This window comes from Girardinichthys multiradiatus, chromosome 20 (genome assembly GCF_021462225.1).
Source record: "Girardinichthys multiradiatus isolate DD_20200921_A chromosome 20, DD_fGirMul_XY1, whole genome shotgun sequence".
Classification (NCBI taxonomy): Eukaryota; Metazoa; Chordata; class Actinopteri; order Cyprinodontiformes; family Goodeidae; genus Girardinichthys; species Girardinichthys multiradiatus.
In genome coordinates, this window is record NC_061812.1 from 29,602,171 (window position 1) to 29,621,748 (window position 19,578).

Genomic DNA, 19,578 nt, shown 5'->3' on the forward strand with positions numbered 1-19,578 from the left:
GCACGACCTGGCACCTGCTCACATTGCCAAAACCACTGGTAAATGGTTTACTGACCATGGTATCACTGTGCTCAATTGGCCAGCCAACTCTCCTGACCTGAACCCCATAGAGAATCTGTGGGATATTGTGAAGAGAACGTTGAGAGACTCAAGACCCAACACTCTGGATGAGCTAAAGGCCGCTATCGAAGCATCCTGGGCCTCCATAAGACCTCAGCAGTGCCACAGGCTGATTGCCTCCATGCCACGCCGCATTGAAGCAGTCATTTCTGCCAAAGGATTCCCGACCAAGTATTGAGTGCATAACTGTACATGATTATTTGAAGGTTGACGTTTTTTGTATTAAAAACACTTTTCTTTTATTGGTCGGATGAAATATGCTAATTTTGTGAGATAGGAATTTTGGGTTTTCATGAGCTGTATGCCAAAATCATCCGTATTAAGACAATAAAAGACCTGAAATATTTCAGTTAGTGTGCAATGAATCTAAAATATAGGAATGTTAAATTTTCACCATGACATTATGGAAAATAATGAACTTTATCACAATATGCTAATATTTTGAGAAGGACCTGTACAACAAGTGGGTAAACAGCTTCTTCACACTTTTATTGGCAATTACTGTTGAAGGTCGCACATCAGCAGTGGGGCTGAGTTCCAAGAAAAAAAGCCTGGTTCTTATGTAACCTCAGCCCAGAGTTGGCAGGCAACCAGGAATCGTGCAGCTTGCAGGGAAGGGAAACTAGGACACAGCCTCAATGACTGCAACAGGCCCTCACATATATTACTTTCAGGTTTAGATATGCACACAGTCACAGTGCCCCCTGCTGGCTCCTTGAAGGGACATAGAGGAAACGCCACACAAAGATTGGATGTTTGTAAAACCTCCTTTTTGAACAGGGCAAATAGGGATATGGCTTTCATGGTTTACTTTCTTTACTGTTGTTTCTGCAGAAACAGGCATCAAGTTATATGATTAGGTCCAAATGCAAAATGCCAACGTGCAACACCAGGCAAATGTTTTCATACCCCTTTGATTTTTCCACATTTTACCAAATTAATGCATTTAAATGGAATTTTATGTGAACACAAGTAGTGCAAAATTGTAAAGTGAAAGTAAAGGACACCTGACAAAATTCTGAAAACTGTCAGTCAGTCATTTCATTTTCTACCGCTTATTCCATAGTGGGTCGCGGGGGAGCTGGTGCCTTTCTCAAGCAGTCTATGGGCGAGAGGCAGGGTACACCTTGGACAGATCGCCAGTCCATCACAGGGCAACACACAAACAACCACGCACACACTCATTCATACACCTAAGGTCAATTTAGAGTGACCAATTAACCTAACAGGCATGTCTTTGGACTGTGGGAGGAAGCCAGAGTACCCGGTGAGAACCCACACATGCACGGGGGGAACATGCAAACTCCATGCAGAAAGACCCCAGGCCAGGAATCGAACCCAGGACCTTCTTGCTGCAAGGCAACAGTGCTACCAACTGCGCCACCGTGCAGCCCAACTGGATTTAAATCTGGACTTTGACTGGGCCATTTTAAGAACAAAGTTATGCTTTGATGTAAATAAAACCTTTCAGTGTAGTTCAATGTGTTTATGGTTGTGGTACTGCTGGAAGGTGAACCTTCAGCATTTAAATTATTCAAATCTAAAGCACATTTAAGAGGATATGAGGAACACTTAAGAAGAGTAATTGAAAGTTATGATAACAATGTTTGTTAGTCAACAAGTCACTAGGTTTTTCAGTAGAGCTCAAAGCGGAGGAGGAAATTCTGGCTTGGCGTTATGTGTGCCTCATCAGAACATATAATAAAAAGCTCCGTAAGTGCTGCAGGTAAGAAAATGGAGAAGTGAGGAAGGCAAGATGATAATTTAATCAGAAATCAGTTTATAAAAGATGCCCATGTAAATTTCAAATAAAAACATTGTGTTCAGGAACATTTTTGAAGCAAGTTGATATGGAAAACATTGAAGAATGAGTTAATAAACCAAAAGTCAAAGTTGCTTTTAAAACTCTCCTGATCATGTTTAAAATCAACTTACCTTTGAAATTAAGTAACAAGTATTACAAAAAAGCATTTTTTTTATGACATGATAAACAGTTTTGCAAGAGTTCAGACATATCAACCTCCAGTGTGAAGACAGTAAACAGTCACAAATGCACCTCTGCCATCTGGCCCAGCTAGAAAGCGCTCCACCTTAGTGTTTGGAATAACCCATATTTACTGAGCAGCATGCATGTCAACCACAGCACACACATACCACCTCCTCAGTTAGTCTGCACACAGTTGTTTTTTTTTGGTAAAGGCTGCAGCAGGTGTCAATACCAGAATTCCTGTGCCCTATATTTGCTACCATCTATGCTCAGAGTGCCCCCACTAACAACAACAGCAGCTGCTACCGTGCAGTCACAGCACAACTGAAGATGTTGCACAGACACGACAGACAGGGGCTCAGGGAAACAAGGGCATGAATTAAAGAAAAAGAGAGACAACCTTAGGCATTTCCATCTCATCATCAAAGGCCCTGAGCTGAAAGAGAACAGAAAGTTTAAGGGGTTAGATAACAATGCAAGAAGGAGGAAGTTCAAGTTGAGGTCAATCATACAGCATGGCGTGCTTGTTAGTTGTGAGTTAAGGATTGCTGAAATGTTCCGAAAGAGGTTTGGGGTTACCAAAAATGTATATTACCATAGAGAAGCCACTTTCTTACAGAATGTTAACTGTTTATGAGACAGGTCATGCAATTTGTTTGTGTTTCATCTTAAACAGGCAAAATTCTAAGTCATATGAAGACATTATGCACACAGTTTGCTGCCTCATATTGCTGCTTCTATGCAAAGCCCTGCAGGACGAATCGGTCTCTTTGATTTAGGTTTGCAGCTTTAAGAAACCTTGAGCCTGAAATATTATCATTTGAATCTGATATCAAACAAAACACAATTTATTATTATTATTATAGGATTAAATCTAAAACACAAATTCATTTAAATACAATTTGTCAAAAACTTCCATAATAAACTCTTAAAACATATATGAACATACTTTGAAAAATACTTTTTAAGGTTGCATTTATACACTGATCAGCCATAAAATTGTGACCACTAGCTGGTCCATTTAAAAAAGACCTTTATTATCTCATTCAGCGTCATGTCATTTCCCTGTCATTTCCCACACATCTACGGACACGCCATTTCGAAGCTTGGACATGTCCGAAAATGTCTACTTTTTGCGCTGTTTGCGGCTGCACCTTTAATCAGACAAAGCTTTAGTTGTAGCTTCAGCTGCTGCGTGTTAAAGATGCATTATTCCTGCAATCAGTGGATTATTTTCTATCACTTAACTAGACTAGAAAGATGAATTTGGCTGAAGAATCAAAATTTAAAGAGACCACGAAAAGCCCTGCAGGTGTGCTCTTTTTACTCGTAAACTAGACCCCAGGGAGGATAAAATCCTTAAAACACTGCTTGTGCTTGTCAACCAACAGATTTAAATTACCACTTTAAAATAGTCAAATGAACAACTCTTGAGGTCTCTCTGATTTAAAAGCATAATAAACAGCCGGCCTATCTCAAACTGAATTCTGCTGTTTTCTCTATTCTTGGCAGGAACGGTCGAGTTGACAAATAAATAGGAAGAAATACATAATGACGGTCTGACAATATGGTCTCATTTAAGATCTAAAAGTTGATGTTCCTACATGTTTTCTACCAATATCTGCTCTGAAAGGGATCATTTGTTTACATGTCAAACTGCCAGTCTGGATGTTACTAACCGATATTCAGACACTATCATGTGATCTAGGATAAGGTGGATAGAAAACCTTTAAAGGAAAAGCACCACAGCAGCAGCCAGGCTGACATGACAGACCTTTTGGCTCAGTACTTCAATGCTTCTCATTATAATGTTGAAAATCAGTGAACAGAGGTCAAATCATTAGAAATTATTGCAGCAAACCTCCCAGAAGTCTAATTTATGCAACAGGGTATGCCTACCCCCAAAAGGGGGCATGGCCGTTGTGCAAGAGCTAAGTATCTGGGTGTTTGAACCCATCAATCTAGCTGTGGGTGGAGCTTCTCAGTCAGTACTAAAATATTTGATCCTTGAAGTTAATGTGTTGGACAGACTGTCTTCTGGTTGTCTTTGATGTAAAATATTGATAAAACCCTGTTGTATATCGACTGCTTTCTCACACATGGTGGCAATTCCAGGCCTCAGTATCCTGCATGTTGTCGAAAGTTTGTGATGTGTCCCAAATCCAACGTATATAGTCCTGCTAAGGACCTATAATTGTGTGATTCAGGTGTGTTGACGGCGAGACCCATCTAAGAGTTGTAGGACTTCAGTCGAGGACTGAAGTTTAAATACCTGGGTTGCAGATGATTCCCAGGTCCAACACACCTGAATCAAATAAATGGTTCATTACCAGACTTCGTGCTGAACTTTAAGACATTATGAGGAGATAACTCAGCTATTTGAACCACCCGTGTTAGAGCAGGGACTCAGCGATGAGACATGCAGGATACCGCCTCTTAAAGACTGGAGTTGAACAACTTTGACTTGGACGATCTGCTCCCATGAGTTTCATACCACAGAAGACCTTCAGATATCTTGCTCCAATGCCTTTTTTAGACAGAGCTGTTGAGATGGCAAATGGGGAACTAATGCAAGGTGGCTGGTCATAATTTGGGATGGCTGATCAGTGTACACATAATGTCCAGTAGGTGGTTAATAATAAGATTTATGGCTGCATAAATGTGTTTTACTACAGAGAACAGCATGTTACCTTCTCTCCATAACCTCGGTCCTTCGTCATCATCTCTCGAAGCGTTTGCAGAACTTTGATGCACAGTTTCTCTTCATTTTCTTCGAGCAGCTGTTTAGTATGTTTGATCAGCCTGCACACACACACACACACACACACACACACACACACACACACACACACACACACACCAGTTATCAAGTCTCAGTGTTACATTCCAAATGAAGTTATAATTTACATAAATGATTGCATCGCTCACTTGCATATAAACCCCCCGCTCTCACACTTCTTGCGTGAGTTAGTGTTCTCAGGGAACAGCAGCTCGGGCCGATGCAGAACATCCACCAGGACAGACAGCTCAGCCTGGACCAGTGGACGCAGACGGTCCTCAAGAGCTGACACGATGTCCTACATCACATACAAACGCATGTCCCTAATGTTTGCATAATTGAACAGGTATGAGTTTAATTCGGTCATGCCCAAACAGTACCTGCAGCCTCTCAATAATATTCCTGTAGTCCCTCGACACGGTCACTACAGAATCTCTGCGAGTTGAGAGCTGCGAGTTGCGAACAGAGAGCCTCCAGCTTATGGCAGTCCTCTGCACGATGTTGTTAGATCTCACAAACAGGTTGTTCACCTGGTTGTCGAGGTCCACTGGGATGGCTATTGCTCTACCTTTGGCTGGTCAGTACAGGGAAAAATGTTTTTTATGTTTGCTACCCATTGTGTATTAAATGATTTTAATGTAAGCACTGAAAAAGAGATGTAAACTCACCGACATCAGAGAGCACTTTAATACAGGTTTCAACAGAGCCCTTCTGGCCCGACCCCAACCAGTAGCAATGATAGACCCTGAAAACTGCCTGCAGCAGCTGCACAAAGACAGGTTGCCTGGTCTGTGGGGAAAACAAGAAGGAAAACAAATAAAGCTGGGGATTAATGTTTTCCTTCCACTTTGAATGAGTTTCTCTTGTCTTGAGAGAACGACAAATGCCCCCAACAACATCAAAGTCTCCCATCTTTCCTCTGTTACAGTGGTTCCCAAACATTTCAGCCTCTGGAACAATAGCAACACAAACAGCTCAGAGATGCCCCGAGAAATTGGCTTATGACCAGAACCGGCAAATTTCCAGTCGACAGGTCAGAAAAAAAACTAAATATTTGATCTTTCTCCGATCAGTGAACATCAGCATTACCAGGTCGAACCGACAACAATGCTCCTCGGAGTGGAAGTTACTACTGACATTGTTATCTCTGTAACGAATATGTGATCATTTTCAAATGATTTCTTGAGATGCTCTCCAAGTTTGGGAACCACTGCTGCATTCCACCAACAGTCCAACAGCACCACAGTGTTTCAATATCCAACACCTCTCTTCAAAGTCAATGAGCAAGAGTGACAAAAGCTGTCGTTAGACCAGCATGCTAACTCACTCCTGTCTGTTGCTTTTCTTGGGCACACATGAATCCCACTGCAGACGCTTACCCGTATTTCACCCAGTGGACATAAAGTCATGCGGCATTACTTGACAGAAAGGTAAATATGTTTTGTTTTTTTTTTGCATCCCACAAAAAGTTTTGGCACCTTTATCTATTTCCCTGCAAAAGAAAATCACAACAATACCTGCAAAATTGTCCTCAGATGTTTATCCTGCAGCAGAGGACAACAATTCATGAAAAGACAGCAACACTACCATACACACTAAATCAAGACAGATAAAACAGAGTCCAAAGACAGTTTGTTTCCATTTCTCAAAAAATGATATAGATATAAAAACATACTTTAGGCATATGTTCTTTTTATTAGCAATTGTTTTCATCTTTGAAAGTCCATGCAACCACCTACCGTTACCCTTCAATGTATAAAGTTAGGTGGTCATGAAAAAAGAGGAAAGAAGGTATGTTGCCAGTCTCTTATAAAAGCTGTACATATTTGCATTAATAGAACACAAACCACATAAGTTAACTATGGTGGGTTGTAGTGAACCATGCAACTCCACACCTCCCTTCTCGTCCAGGATTTGTGTTTGTCCAGCCACAGTTCCATAAACTCTGGCATTTGCTATTATATTTTGTTCTAGGTTTTGCGTCTTAAAAGGCCGAAGGCAAGAACGGCTGCTTCTAAGCAGTGCAGGTGGGGGAATCTGTTAATTCGACAGCTACTCGTGCAACCCAATAATCTGGCAATAAAGACCCCATTGTTGATAGTAAGTCAGGCCATGTAAGGAACACAGCAAACACTCTGGCCAGATGATGACAACGTTAAAGTTTCTGGCCTACAAGCAAATCATTAGAGGAAAACTAACCCTGATCACACCAAACACAATGAAAACATGGTGGTGGTGGCGGCATTCCCACAGCATGATGCTGCCACCTCCATGTCAAATCCTAATGCAGAACTTTGATGGTTATGGTTATAAAATGACTAAATGTGAAAAAGGTTAATGGGATATGACTACATTTCAAAGGCACTCTACTAGTCAGTATTAAACATACCTGGTACTACATAATTAACAAAAACTATAAATTATGTTAGATCAAATATACATGTTTCTTGTCGGTATGTGCAGTCAATATCAAAGAAAAAACATAAGCTAAAGGGCATTGGTTTCCCACCTTAGTGATTCAGTGAATGCATCATTTAAATTTTACATTAGGGGATAATTATCTTCTTTGGTCTCTAATCTAGCGTTGCTTGGGGAATATTCTTATCACAGTTGTTTTTTATCCAGATTATTTAACAAGATTTCTTATTAAGTTCGGAAAACATTGCACTTAGAAAACAAAATGAAGGTATACTGGCAGAGCAAAATATAGCCACATAATAACTAGCAATCATCTTTTGGGAATTGCAATATTTTTGTGATAGCCAGACAACTCTTGATGTCTGGCTAAAATAAAACTTAAACGAAAGTATATGCTTGGTACTTTAGATACCTTTACAATGTTGAATTGATGCTCTTCAGGGCATTTTTTTCTTGAAATATCACCTCTGTCATGTGAATGGTGATTACCTGCAGACTTGTGCTCTGGTCGGAGAAAGGAGAGCTGAAGAAAGTGGTTACAATGCTCATAACCGTCTCGGTCACGTAGTGCTCCAGAACGCTGTCTGCATGCTTACGGTCGCTTGTGTTGTTGCACACCTGAACAACAGTTTAAATGTTTAAATGACAGAATCTGTTTCTTATTTTATACATAAAAAAGATACAAAGCTCCTTACTCTGCAAATGTCAACCAGAAAGTTATCAAAGAGTTTCCACATGTGGTTGGAGGTGTAGATCTCCTTCATCTCCACCTCGGTGTCCACATAGCAGTGGTTTAGAAAGTTGATGTATGCAATCTTGATCTGGAGGTTTACACCAGGAAAACAGAATTAGTGGGAAAACTTTCTTCCTAAATCGTTCCAAATGCAACTAGCTTCTCCCGTCACCTCAGGGATGCAGTCTTCATGGGTCACAACCCGCACTATGTCGTCCAGCGGTAACAGGGAGTTGCACTTTATCTCAGTATAGACATTCTTGCCCTCGGTGCAGACGGCCAACAGCTCCACCAGGTGTATGTGGTACCTCAGCGGGCTGTTCTCATCCATCCGATCCCGCTCTGACCGCATCATCTGGACCAGAGTCTGGAAAGAGGCTCGATCATTGTAGAAGACCAGAACGTCTTCTCCGGCATTCACCAGCTGTAGAGAAAAAGTATTCCCACCTGTTGAACGTTTCCGCATTTTCTAATGTTACAACCACAAACTGGATTTTTTGTGACAGGGTAACACGGTGTAGTGCATAATTGCGAAAAAAAACAAACTAGTCAATGCTTTGTAAAACCATTTTTTGTTGGAATTATAGCTGCAAGTCTTTCAGGGTATGTCTCTATCATCTTTGCCCATTTAGAAATGTTTTGAATTCAATAAAATTTCCTGTCCAGCTTTATACAAATGGGAAATTTGGATGGTGAACATTAGTCGTACAGTGTTTCCACATGGAATTAAGTCTGTACTTTGACTAAGCCATTCTAACAAATGAGCATCCTTTGATCTAAAATCACTTGATTGTAGCTCTGGCTGTATGTTTAGGGTTGTTGCCTTGTTGGAAGATGAACTTCATCCCAGTCATAAGTTTTGCACAGCCTCTAACAAGTTTTCTCCCTGGATTGCCCTGTATGTAGCTTTATCAGCCCTGACCAACTTCGTCCTTGCAGAAGAAATGCATTCTCATGGCAGTGGCAGCATGGAGCAATGCTGATCTCATCTCATCTGAGCCCCCTCTTCCTCATATTTGCGTTATCCTATACATGGCTTGTGAGGAACTGCAAACAGAACTTATTCTTGCCACTTTAAGAAAAAGTCCAGATTTGTCACCAGCTGCATACTGACATTTAATCACATATAAGGTGGACTTCATTTACCAACTACATGACTTCTAAATGCAATCACATAAATACAGTTTGTGTTTGTAACATGAAAAAACGTGGAAAGATTCAAAGGTTATAAGTATTTTTAAAGGTTACATTTAGTGAGAAACAGTCACAACCTCTGCCATGACGATGTCCTGACACTTTTTGATGAACTTATTCTCCGCCTTGACGATTGTCTGCAGGAATTTAAGGTATTGCACATTGCGGCCATGCGTTTCGATGCAGTGGACGAAGTGCTGGACCACACGCTCATTGATCTCGCTGCAGAGCTGGAAGTTGTTCATGAAAATGTGCTGCATGGTGACAGCTTCTAAAATCTGAATGAGAGAAAACAGACAGAAGCAGCAAGAGTCAGAGATTGTTTGTAACACTGCTGTGGGTGTGAGCCAGGATGAGGAAAGATGGCATACCCCTGGAGTGAGGAAAAGATTGATGTGTTTATGTAGTAGGACTTGGTTCTGCTGGTTTCCTGCACAGAAGTTCTGCAGAAACTGATGGGCTAGTTTCATGTTATCCTGCATGCGTACATCCTCCCCCTGGAAGATAAAATAACCACGTTATAAATGTTTGATCACAATTACACACCCCAACAAAAAGATTTAATTTAAAACCATTTCTACCTTTTCATAAGGTATCTGCAGCAGCTCAAGAACCACAGCATGAGCTCCCATGTTTCTCAGCAGCCTCTGCTGCTGTTTTCGGCTCTTTCTCCCGGACAGACCTTCTTGGATACACAGCCTGCTGAGACGCAGCAGGACCTATGAGGGAAACATGATGAAGGCAGAAAAAACCAACAATATTAAACATCTGGAAAAAGATTTTATTTGTTATGCAACATTTTTTTTATTTTTGTAACAACTTTTACCTCCTTTATCACCCTGTAGTTTCTGCTGCTAGAGCTTTCTGCCTTCCTTGGTTTGTCTGTGGCCACTGAGCCTTCCTGCAGAAGACAGCATAAAGTGTTAGGGAAACAGGTCCTTTTACGCTCAGTTTGCATGATGTAAACATGAACCTTCTGAAGGTCCGGCTCAGCTTGGAGCCCCTCTCCTCCGTCCAAGCCCTCATCTGGTCCCTGCCTCTTGTACACCCACAGCTCAGATTTCTCCACTATAGACCGCAGCTTGTCCAGGTCTTCCTTTATCTGCTTATAATTGTCCACGTCTTGGCTCGTGACCAGCAGCTGCACCTGTTATCAGAGTTAGGGAGATATAGAGATCATTGCAGGAGCTACTGGAGGGAAACAATTATACAGAATCTACCAAATAATTACTGTAGAAGTATTTATATCGATGTTTGTGCGCTGGAGATATAAAACTAGAGGTTTTTCCCCTGTGTTCAATACGTTCATTTTTCCAGTAGGTAATTTATTTAAGGGATGATTTATGTGGTATTTGGGACAAGTAATCACATGTAAGCTTTTGTTTAGGTTATTGATATTCTAATGTTTTTAAAGTGTGACAACAGTTGATGAGCTACTTTTAAAAGTCCCAAATAATAAAATTAAACTTACAGTGGTTTGCTAAAGTTTTCATGCCCCTTTAACGTGTTTTAGATTTTGTCATGTTACAAACACATATCTCAATCTCTTCTAATGGGATTTTATGTGATTGACTAAAAAAAAAGTAGTATATAATTGTGAAGTAGAAATAAAAACATTGCTTTTCTTATTTTCTTTTCCTGTTTTTTTTTTTGCAAATTAAAATTAGAAAAGTGTGGTGGTCTAAACTATTTGATAGTAGCTCTGGCTCTACTGGTTCTTCTCAAAATATTAGCATATTGTGATAAAGTTCATTATTTTCCATAATGTCATGATGAAAATTTAACATTCATATATTTTAGATTCATTGCACACTAACTGAAATATTTCAGGTCTTTTATTGTCTTAATACGGATGATTGTGGCATACAGCTCATGAAAACCCAAAATTCCTATCTCACAAAATTAGCATATTTCATCCGACCAATAAAAGAAAAGTGTTTTTAATACAAAAAACATCAACCTTCAAATCATCATGTACAGTTATGCACTCAATACTTGGTTGGGAATCCTTTTGCAGAAATGACTGCTTCAATGTGGCGTGGCATGGAGGCAATCAGCCTGTGGCACAGCTGAGGTCTTATGGAGGCCCAGGATGCTTCGATAGCGGCCTTTAGCTCATCCAGAGTGTTGGGTCTTGAGTCTCTCAACGTTCTCTTCACAATATCCCACAGATTCTCTATGGGGTTCAGGTCAGGAGAGTTGGCAGGCCAATTGAGCACAGTGATACCATGGTCAGTAAACCATTTACCAGTGGTTTTGGCACTGTGAGCAGGTGCCAGGTCGTGCTGAAAAATGAAATCTTCATCTCCATAAAGCTTTTCAGCAGATGGAAGCATGAAGTGCTCCAAAATCTCCTGATAGCTAGCTGCATTGACCCAGACCTTGATAAAACACAGTGGACCAACACCAGCAGCTGACACGGCACCCCAGACCATCACTGACTGTGGGTACTTGACACTGGACTTCTGGCATTTTGGCATTTCCTTCTCCCCAGTCTTCCTCCAGACTCTGGCACCTTGATTTCCGAATGACATGCAGAATTTGCTTTCATCTGAAAAAAGTACTTTGGAACACTGAGCAACAGTCCAGTGCTGCTTCTCTGTAGCCCAGGTCAGGCGCTTCTGCCGCTGTTTCTGGTTCAAAAGTGGCTTGACCTGGGGAATGCGGCACCTGTAGCCCATTTCCTGCACACGCCTGTGCACGGTGGCTCTGGATGTTTCTACTCCAGACTCAGTCCACTGCTTCCGCAGGTCCCCCAAGGTCTGGAATCGGCCCTTCTCCACAATCTTCCTCAGGGTCCGGTCACCTCTTCTCGTTGTGCAGCGTTTTCTGCCACACTTTTTCCTTCCCACAGACTTCCCACCGAGGTGCCTTGATACAGCACTCTGGGAACAGCCTATTCATTCAGAAATTTCTTTCTGTATCTTACCCTCTTGCTTGAGGGTGTCAATAGTGGCCTTCTGGACAGCAGTCAGGTCGGCAGTCTTACCCATGATTGGGGTTTTGAGTGATGAACCAGGCTGGGAGTTTTAAAGGCCTCAGGAATCTTTTGCAGGTGTTTAGAGTTAACTCATTGATTCAGATGATTAGGTTCATAGCTCGTTTAGAGACCCTTTTAATGATATGCTAATTTTGTGAGATAGGAATTTTGGGTTTTCATGAGCTGTATGCCAAAATCATCCGTATTAAGACAATAAAAGACCTGAAATATTTCACTTAGTGTGCAATGAATCTAAAATATATGAATGTTAAATTTTCATCATGACATTATGGAAAATAATGAACTTTATCACAATATGCTAATATTTTGAGAAGGACCTGTATATTTAAGGTTGTTGTCCTGCTGGAAGGGAAACCTCCACCCCAGTCTAAAGTCTTCTGCAGCAGGTTCTATTCAAGGATTCCAGTATTTAGCTCCATCCATCTTCCTTGTCCAAATTTTTCCGATATCCCTGCCCATGCAAAAAAAACAAACAAAACCACAGCATAATGCAGCCACCACTACGCTTTACCGTGGGGATGGTGTACGCCAAAAAATTCAATATTTGTCTCATCTTACCAGAGCATCTTCTAGCACCTTTATTTACAGTAATCAGAAAGGTTTTCCTTGATGCTCCCAGATCAAAGTTAAAACGTAGAGGTTATTCGGCGTTCGCTGTGGCTGCCCTAAGGTCTTCTACATGTCTGCACAGCTTAGACCACAAAATCATTAAAATGTTTGTGAAAAACTGTTTGAGCATAAGTATTTCTTAGAAGTTTTAACTCCTCTGGCTTTTATTTATTTTCTTACACTTTCTTACAGTTTTATTCTGCATGCTATTTTATTATGAAGCACTTTGGTTAACTGTTTTTTAAATGTGCTATATAAACACATTTGACGCTGACAGTTAATAGGCTACTTTTAACAGCAGGGTTACCTGTTTGAATGCCTGCAGGACCTCCTGCCTCTGGCTGAAATGCCTGAAGAGCAGGTGCAGGGCTCTGGACACCAGCGGAGGGTACTCGTGCATGGTTAAGTGGAGCAAAACCCTCAAGAAGGTTCGACCGCCATGATCATCCAAGTCAAGAGGTGTGTTCTCCTCACTGTACACACAGACAACGGAAACTATAATAAAAAAAAAACCAAAACATCTCATTTAAAGTCCTGTTCTGAGGATAGTCTGTCTTTACCTTCCACCAAAGATCGCCTCTGCCTGCTCTTCTATGTGTTCAAAATCCAAAGCTCCTGGAGTTTTAGAAAGACACTAGGCATCAATTTAAGTGGACCCAACTTCGGTATGCAATGCATCGAAGGATGAACCTAACCTGGAATATTGTTTGGCCCTTCTACTGCTCCACTTATCGATAAGTCGTTGTGGGAATTACTCTCATCAAACTCCCTCTTAAAGATCGACAGAAGACAGGAGATCCTGTAGTCCAGACGGACATTCAGGATGAACTGCAGGACAGAAAATTTAAAAAAATCCAGAAATACTGCATATGCAACTTTCATTTCCAAAGATGATTTATATTTTACCTGCAGGATCTCAATAATCTTAAGCTTAGTGTCCATGACCAGTATGTCCTGTTTCTCAGGTTCAATCTGCGTCTTCACTGTGTCTACATCTGAGCCGCCGTTTGAATCTATGGGAAGGAACCCGCCTCCTCTCAGGACTACTTGGGACATGAGTTCTCCTACGCCATGAATGGACCTCATCACATTAATGCCTGAAAGCATATTTACACACAAACACAAATCATCTTCATGGCCACCAGATTCATGTCCTCAACCCGCCGCTCTGGCCTTTCGTACCTCTGTTTCCATCTTCTTTGCCCAGCTTGCTGACTGGGAAAACGGTGCTCACATGGACACAATCCAGAATAGCCAGCAGGATCTTGGTTAGTCTGAGCAGGTCGCTGAAGTTGTAGAAGCCAAAATAAATCAGATTCCTGGCCAGATTCACCACCTGAAATAAGAACAATAAATGCAAGTTTGAAAACTACAACAGATCAACACAAATTAGTCCATAATTCTTAAGTAGAAACAAAGGACGGATAGTTTTTGAGATTTTTTACAATTACAATTCTAAAAACGTTCGAAATGTAAACGTATTTACCCCCTTTACTCTCATACCCCTAAATAAAGCCACGAATTGCTTTCACAAGTCACCAAATTAACAGACTATTCCTGTGCGTAATGTAAGGTCAATGTAAGCAGACAGGTCAGGGAGAAAGTTTGGTTATAAAACAATATACCAAGCTTTGAACATTTCAGTTTCCTATTTCTGAAAGAAAAACTAAAAATCACGCAACCTTTCCTTGTACTTCTTAAGTATGCACTGCCTGATGAAAATACATTGAAGTTTGTGGTTTTAAAACAACTAAATGTGAAAAAAGTTCATATTGTGTGAATACTTTAGCAAGGCCCTGTATGGACCAGACTGACCTCAGAGGTGAGCTTGTTCTTTTCCTTGTCTGCAAACGGGAAGTTCTGACACACCACATCCCTGAGGTAGTTTTCAACAAACTCCATAGTCTGCGAGAATCGCTCCTTAATTTTATCTTTGGTAGTCCCATCATTGTCATAGCTTTAAATTAAAAGATAAACGCAGCTTTAAAAAGAAAACTACATACAAGCACAGTTTACACTAAACACAAGGAAACATTTTATAGCATAGGAACTTGTCCGTTTCCTGTCTCTCACTCGTTAATGGAGATTTCCGACGGGATCTCAGACCAAAGCCGAGCGTATTTGACCGGCGTGACCTGCTCCTGGGGGTCCCGATCCACATGCATGTGCAGCATCAGCCGACAGAAAGAGGCTCGCAGGTCAAAGGGCAGATCTTCGTCCGACATGCACCGTAAGATCAGGTCGACATCCAGCTGTAAGGAGATCTTGTTGATTGCCAGATATTGCCGGTCCAAACACATCCTGGCAAACAGGTTCAGCTGATACCTGTAACCAACGAGTCAGACTAATCAACAACCCAAACTACAAGTGTTGCCCGGCCCAGGTAAAATGAGGCCCAGAAATTACCTGTAGTAACCGATCACTTCTTTGTCCTCCTTCTGGCCCTCTTTGGCATCCTGGGCCAGCTCCCTGATGCTTTTACTGCGGATCTCCTTGTCGCTGTTCTTCCAGAACAACCACACTTCCTCCTCATCCTCCTCTGCCTCCACAGAGTTCTCCCCGATCTGTGCTCCCTCAATCTCAAACCTTGAGAGCACCAGTCTACAAAAGTTATTTAAAGAATGAAAAATAACTTTATTATTTAACTTTAACTTTATTTATTTATTTTATTTTATTTATGTTGGTCAAAATGTTTTTTTTTTTTGTTTTTTTTTGTTTTTTTAGGGAGATGTGAGATGGGTCTTCTTTATGTTCAGCAGTGGTTTTTACCTTTGCAATTTTTGCGCTGTCTCTTTCTTACTGTTGCCTCATGAACTCCAACCTTAACTTAGGCCTGCAGTGCTTCTAATGTGATTCTGGGTTATTTAGTGATCCCTGTATTATTGATGTGCTCTTGGAGTAATTCTGGTAGGCCACCCACTCCTTGGGACGGTTTACTGCTGTCCCATGTTTTCTCCATTTAGCTTTCTTACTCTTTCCAGACAAACAGATTTCAACAATTTCTAATTTTTTCTTGAATGTCTTTAAATTGGGACATGATTTTGCTTTTTTGTTATCGCAAAATGGGTGAACCAATGAAGATTAAGGATTTCTCTACCCCCAAATCTTCAAATCAACACATGGTTAAAACCTGGACACAATTGGTTGTTCCAACAGGACAACGATCCCAACGACAAATCAAAACCAGTTATAGAATGAATGAAACAGGCCAACATTTAACCTCTTGGAGAGGCCCTGTTTGTTTTAACCCTATTGAAGATATGATGACTGAGCTCAACAGCCATTTACTGAAGTTTTTGGTGACTGAAGTCGTTATTCCACTCTGGACAAAGAATGTTTCAAATAAATAATTAAAAGCCCAGATTAATTTGCCATTCATGGCCCTGATGAGTGTGTAAACACTCATGACTGCAACTGTATTCATTTATTTATTAAAACAATAGTCTAAGAGCTCCTTTTTCCTAACTGATTAGTGCTGTGTTTGGATAGGGAGTAAATTCAACCAATAAGGCTGGTTTAACTGTGTTTGGTGGCAATCTGGGGCCAAACGTAAAAAAAAGCGTTACTTTGTTTCTATGAGGATGTCTGCATTTGCTGGATCCAACACTGCAGTACAGATGAGCTCTTGTGTCACAGGAATGGACTTATTCATGGACACACACAGGTCTGACAGGTAGTCCAAGAACCTGGACACAAATACAGGCAACACAGAACTCAATGACACACCACGCTACAGCAAAGGAATATCTAGAACCTAAGAGTTGTTCAACCACTAAAGAAAAAACTAATCAGATTTACTGAGGGTCCATAATCAAACGAACAAACAGTGACACACCTGGGTTCCCGGTTCTTGCGGACCAGGCTCACAAATGTGTCAATCTCTGCAGCAGTGATGTGCTTCTCCAGCAGTTTGCGGTTGTTATGGAGCAATGCTGTGATGGTGTCCTCGGCCAGGACATCGTAGCCTATCTGTTTCTGCATGAAGCGAAACTGTTTGGCGATGTACTCCTGCAAGAGACAAAAAAAAAAAAACATTGGTTCTGTGCAGATGCAACTTTTTCACGACATGGTACATTTATGTCATTGTGCGCTCTCTGGAAGGTTTAATAAAGATTTGAAATTGTATTCATATCTCTTTTACACATTGCTCAGTTTTTTTACATAAAAAAATCAGGTAAGTGTGGCTTGTGTTTGTACTCAGCCCCCTTTACTCTGATATCCCTAAATAAAATCCAGTGTGACCAACTACCTAATTAACAAACAGAGTAGAGCTGTGATTTAATCTCAGTATAAATCCAGCGGTTCTGTGAAGGCTTCAGAGGTTTGTCAGAGAACGTTTGTGAACGAACAGCACCATGAAGACAAAGGACCACTGCATACAAGTCAGTGGGAAAGTTGTGGAGAAGTTTAAATCTAGTTAGTTTTCCAACCTTTCACCATATCATGGAGCACTGCCAAGAAGTCCATAGCAACTCTGGAGGAGCTGCAGGAGAGACCCACACCTCAGGTGTGAGAATCTGTTAACTGGACTACTATTAGCCCAGTGTGATGCAAGCCATGTAGAGCACACAGCATGTGAAAGAAGGTGCTCTGGTTAAATGAGACCAAAATTAAACAATTTGGCCCACGTGCAAAACCCTATGTGTAGCAATTAGGACGTCACCCCGAACACACCATCCTCACTATGAAACACGGAGGTGGCACCAACATGCTGTGGGGATGCCTTCTTATCAGCCTGGGCAGGTAGGCTAATGGGCCTATTTCAAATACACACCAAAACTTTCACATTTTTATTTTATTAAAAAACTGAAAACCTTGTATCGTTTTCTTTCTACTTCATAATTATGTGCAATTTTATGTTGATTTATCACCAAAAAATGCAAATAAGATATATTTAAGTTTGTGACTGTAAGCTGTTAAGTTAAAGGGTTATGAATACTTTATTTCTGGACATTAATCCTCATGTGCAGAGAAACAGAGCATGCTCACCCCGGTCAGATAGCCTCCTTGCTAAACAAAAAAGTGTTATTTATGAAAATCAAATGTTCTTAGAAGCCAACAATTTGAGATTTGTGAGCTTTTTTTTACAGTATCAGCTTTACCCACCCTTGTTCTGGGTATATGTATTTGGAGTTAGCAGCTTAGCAGCTCACAGTGCAGACTGTAAGGATGTTCAGCTTTACTTTATTGCATAAATGTTGATACAAAACGAAAAAGTCCTTACAGTCCTGGTGCTCATAAATGACATTCATGGTTGACCAATTGTACCTGATTCTTGCGATAATCCTGCTGAGAATGACGCAGGACCCTGTAACACAGGCGGCAGATGTGTCTGAAGGGGGCATGACGCTGGTCGGCCAGCTCCTCCAGTCGCAGCATGGGCCCATCCCCGCTGTCTGTGAAGGGGGCCTGCAGCAGCTTGAAGATCTACAAGCAGGGAATACACTGTGATAACTGTAACCATGCAGGAGTTTGAAGTCAACTGTGCATGCCACTTTGATACAGTTTCAACAATCAGAGAAGGAGGAGGAAGTCAGTGGACTTTTTATCAACCTCAAAAAGGTCCCAGTGTAACTTTATTGCATTACCTGTTTAAGAATATTCTGTTCTCTCATGAGTTTCTGTCGCTCCCTGTTGGGTTTGTTCACCATAATTTCCAGAACATCCTGTCCGTTGTTGGGTATGTCCACCACAAAGAACACCAAATCCTCCAGAAGCTTCGTAACCGCTCTAAATTTATTTATTTAAAAAACACCACATAATCACAAATTAACAACACGACTATCATCCTCAAAGAGACAACTGCACAGTGCCTCTGTGTTTTCTACCTCCTCTCGTTCTGCGTGATGGTGCCTTTTTCCAGCTTTCCGGCAATAGAGGCCAGCACTTTACTGGCATCGTTTGCAAAATCAAGATCCCTCACTTCGGCCGGGGACACGGGCACGATCGCGAAAGCCTCTTTGTCCTCTTTATGTGCAGATGTGCCAATCTTAAATCCGAAATAAAAATCTCTTTGTTTGGCTATCAGAGGGATTCAGATTCTTTGTGGCAAAAGTTCAGAAATAAATCCAAATTCACGATTTAACATTCTTTAAATATTTCTACTACAAAGATAAGTCTTGTTGACAGATTAAGTGAAGAAAAGCCAAAATAAATTTGATTAGTCACTTACACGCAGCATGACAGGCTTTTCTTCTTCCTTGTCTATCGGCTGGTTGGTGCTGTGAACCCACGTGTTGGTGCAGAGGTGTCGTAGCCGCACATACGAGTTTCTGAAAATACATTTTTTACAATTGTTTTATCTGCTTTGGCTCATTAAAATATTGATGTATTGCCAGAAAATACCCTGCATTATTAGAAAACTAAATCCAATTTAAAAAAAAGGCAGGATTAAATACAAACATGGATGCTTTCACACAGATGTTATACAGTTAGGCCCAGTTATTCATACTTGTCTCAGATTTAGATTTTAAATCATTTTCATTCATCCAAAATGTTTGTTTGTGATGGGAAATGAGATCTCTTAAAAGATTATAATGATAATACAACATAATTAAAACATTAACAAACAACTAGCATTAATACAAATTCATAATCGTCTATTTTAATTTATATGTTATTAAAAATACGGCAAGTCAAAAATGATCTATTCTTTGGTCAATAATATGTAATAATATTGTTACTGACATTACAGCAATCAGACCCTTCTTATAATTGCTGAGCAGCGTTTCGCTTGT

General features: G+C 40.8%; 1 protein-coding gene across 10 annotated transcripts in view; it reads right to left on the reverse strand.

Annotated features, from left to right (window-relative positions):
* LOC124856805 (inositol 1,4,5-trisphosphate receptor type 1-like) overlaps positions 1 to 19,578 on the reverse strand; it is a 119,116-nt gene that overhangs the window by 61,065 nt on the left and 38,473 nt on the right. For 4 of the 10 annotated variants that reach the window (XM_047347650.1, XM_047347647.1, XM_047347645.1 and 1 more), the window contains 28 exons: positions 19,014 to 19,113; positions 18,670 to 18,830; positions 18,430 to 18,571; positions 18,110 to 18,268; positions 16,677 to 16,849; positions 16,408 to 16,527; positions 15,248 to 15,442; positions 14,915 to 15,166; positions 14,657 to 14,798; positions 14,024 to 14,177; positions 13,748 to 13,938; positions 13,537 to 13,669; positions 13,402 to 13,456; positions 13,149 to 13,314; positions 10,205 to 10,378; positions 10,058 to 10,132; positions 9,813 to 9,950; positions 9,603 to 9,728; positions 9,309 to 9,509; positions 8,210 to 8,461; positions 8,000 to 8,125; positions 7,794 to 7,922; positions 6,404 to 6,430; positions 5,555 to 5,675; positions 5,267 to 5,460; positions 5,036 to 5,184; positions 4,798 to 4,909; positions 2,508 to 2,543 (listed from right to left, as the gene is read on the reverse strand). In XM_047347650.1, coding sequence (XP_047203606.1) covers positions 2,508 to 2,543; positions 4,798 to 4,909; positions 5,036 to 5,184; positions 5,267 to 5,460; positions 5,555 to 5,675; positions 6,404 to 6,430; positions 7,794 to 7,922; positions 8,000 to 8,125; positions 8,210 to 8,461; positions 9,309 to 9,509; positions 9,603 to 9,728; positions 9,813 to 9,950; positions 10,058 to 10,132; positions 10,205 to 10,378; positions 13,149 to 13,314; positions 13,402 to 13,456; positions 13,537 to 13,669; positions 13,748 to 13,938; positions 14,024 to 14,177; positions 14,657 to 14,798; positions 14,915 to 15,166; positions 15,248 to 15,442; positions 16,408 to 16,527; positions 16,677 to 16,849; positions 18,110 to 18,268; positions 18,430 to 18,571; positions 18,670 to 18,830; positions 19,014 to 19,113 — 4,003 coding nt within the window. The remainder of the gene's footprint in view (positions 1 to 2,507; positions 2,544 to 4,797; positions 4,910 to 5,035; positions 5,185 to 5,266; positions 5,461 to 5,554; positions 5,676 to 6,403; positions 6,431 to 7,793; positions 7,923 to 7,999; positions 8,126 to 8,209; positions 8,462 to 9,308; positions 9,510 to 9,602; positions 9,729 to 9,812; positions 9,951 to 10,057; positions 10,133 to 10,204; positions 10,379 to 13,148; positions 13,315 to 13,401; positions 13,457 to 13,536; positions 13,670 to 13,747; positions 13,939 to 14,023; positions 14,178 to 14,656; positions 14,799 to 14,914; positions 15,167 to 15,247; positions 15,443 to 16,407; positions 16,528 to 16,676; positions 16,850 to 18,109; positions 18,269 to 18,429; positions 18,572 to 18,669; positions 18,831 to 19,013; positions 19,114 to 19,578) is intronic. The other 6 variants (XM_047347649.1, XM_047347651.1, XM_047347655.1 and 3 more) reach the window with 3 other exon arrangements.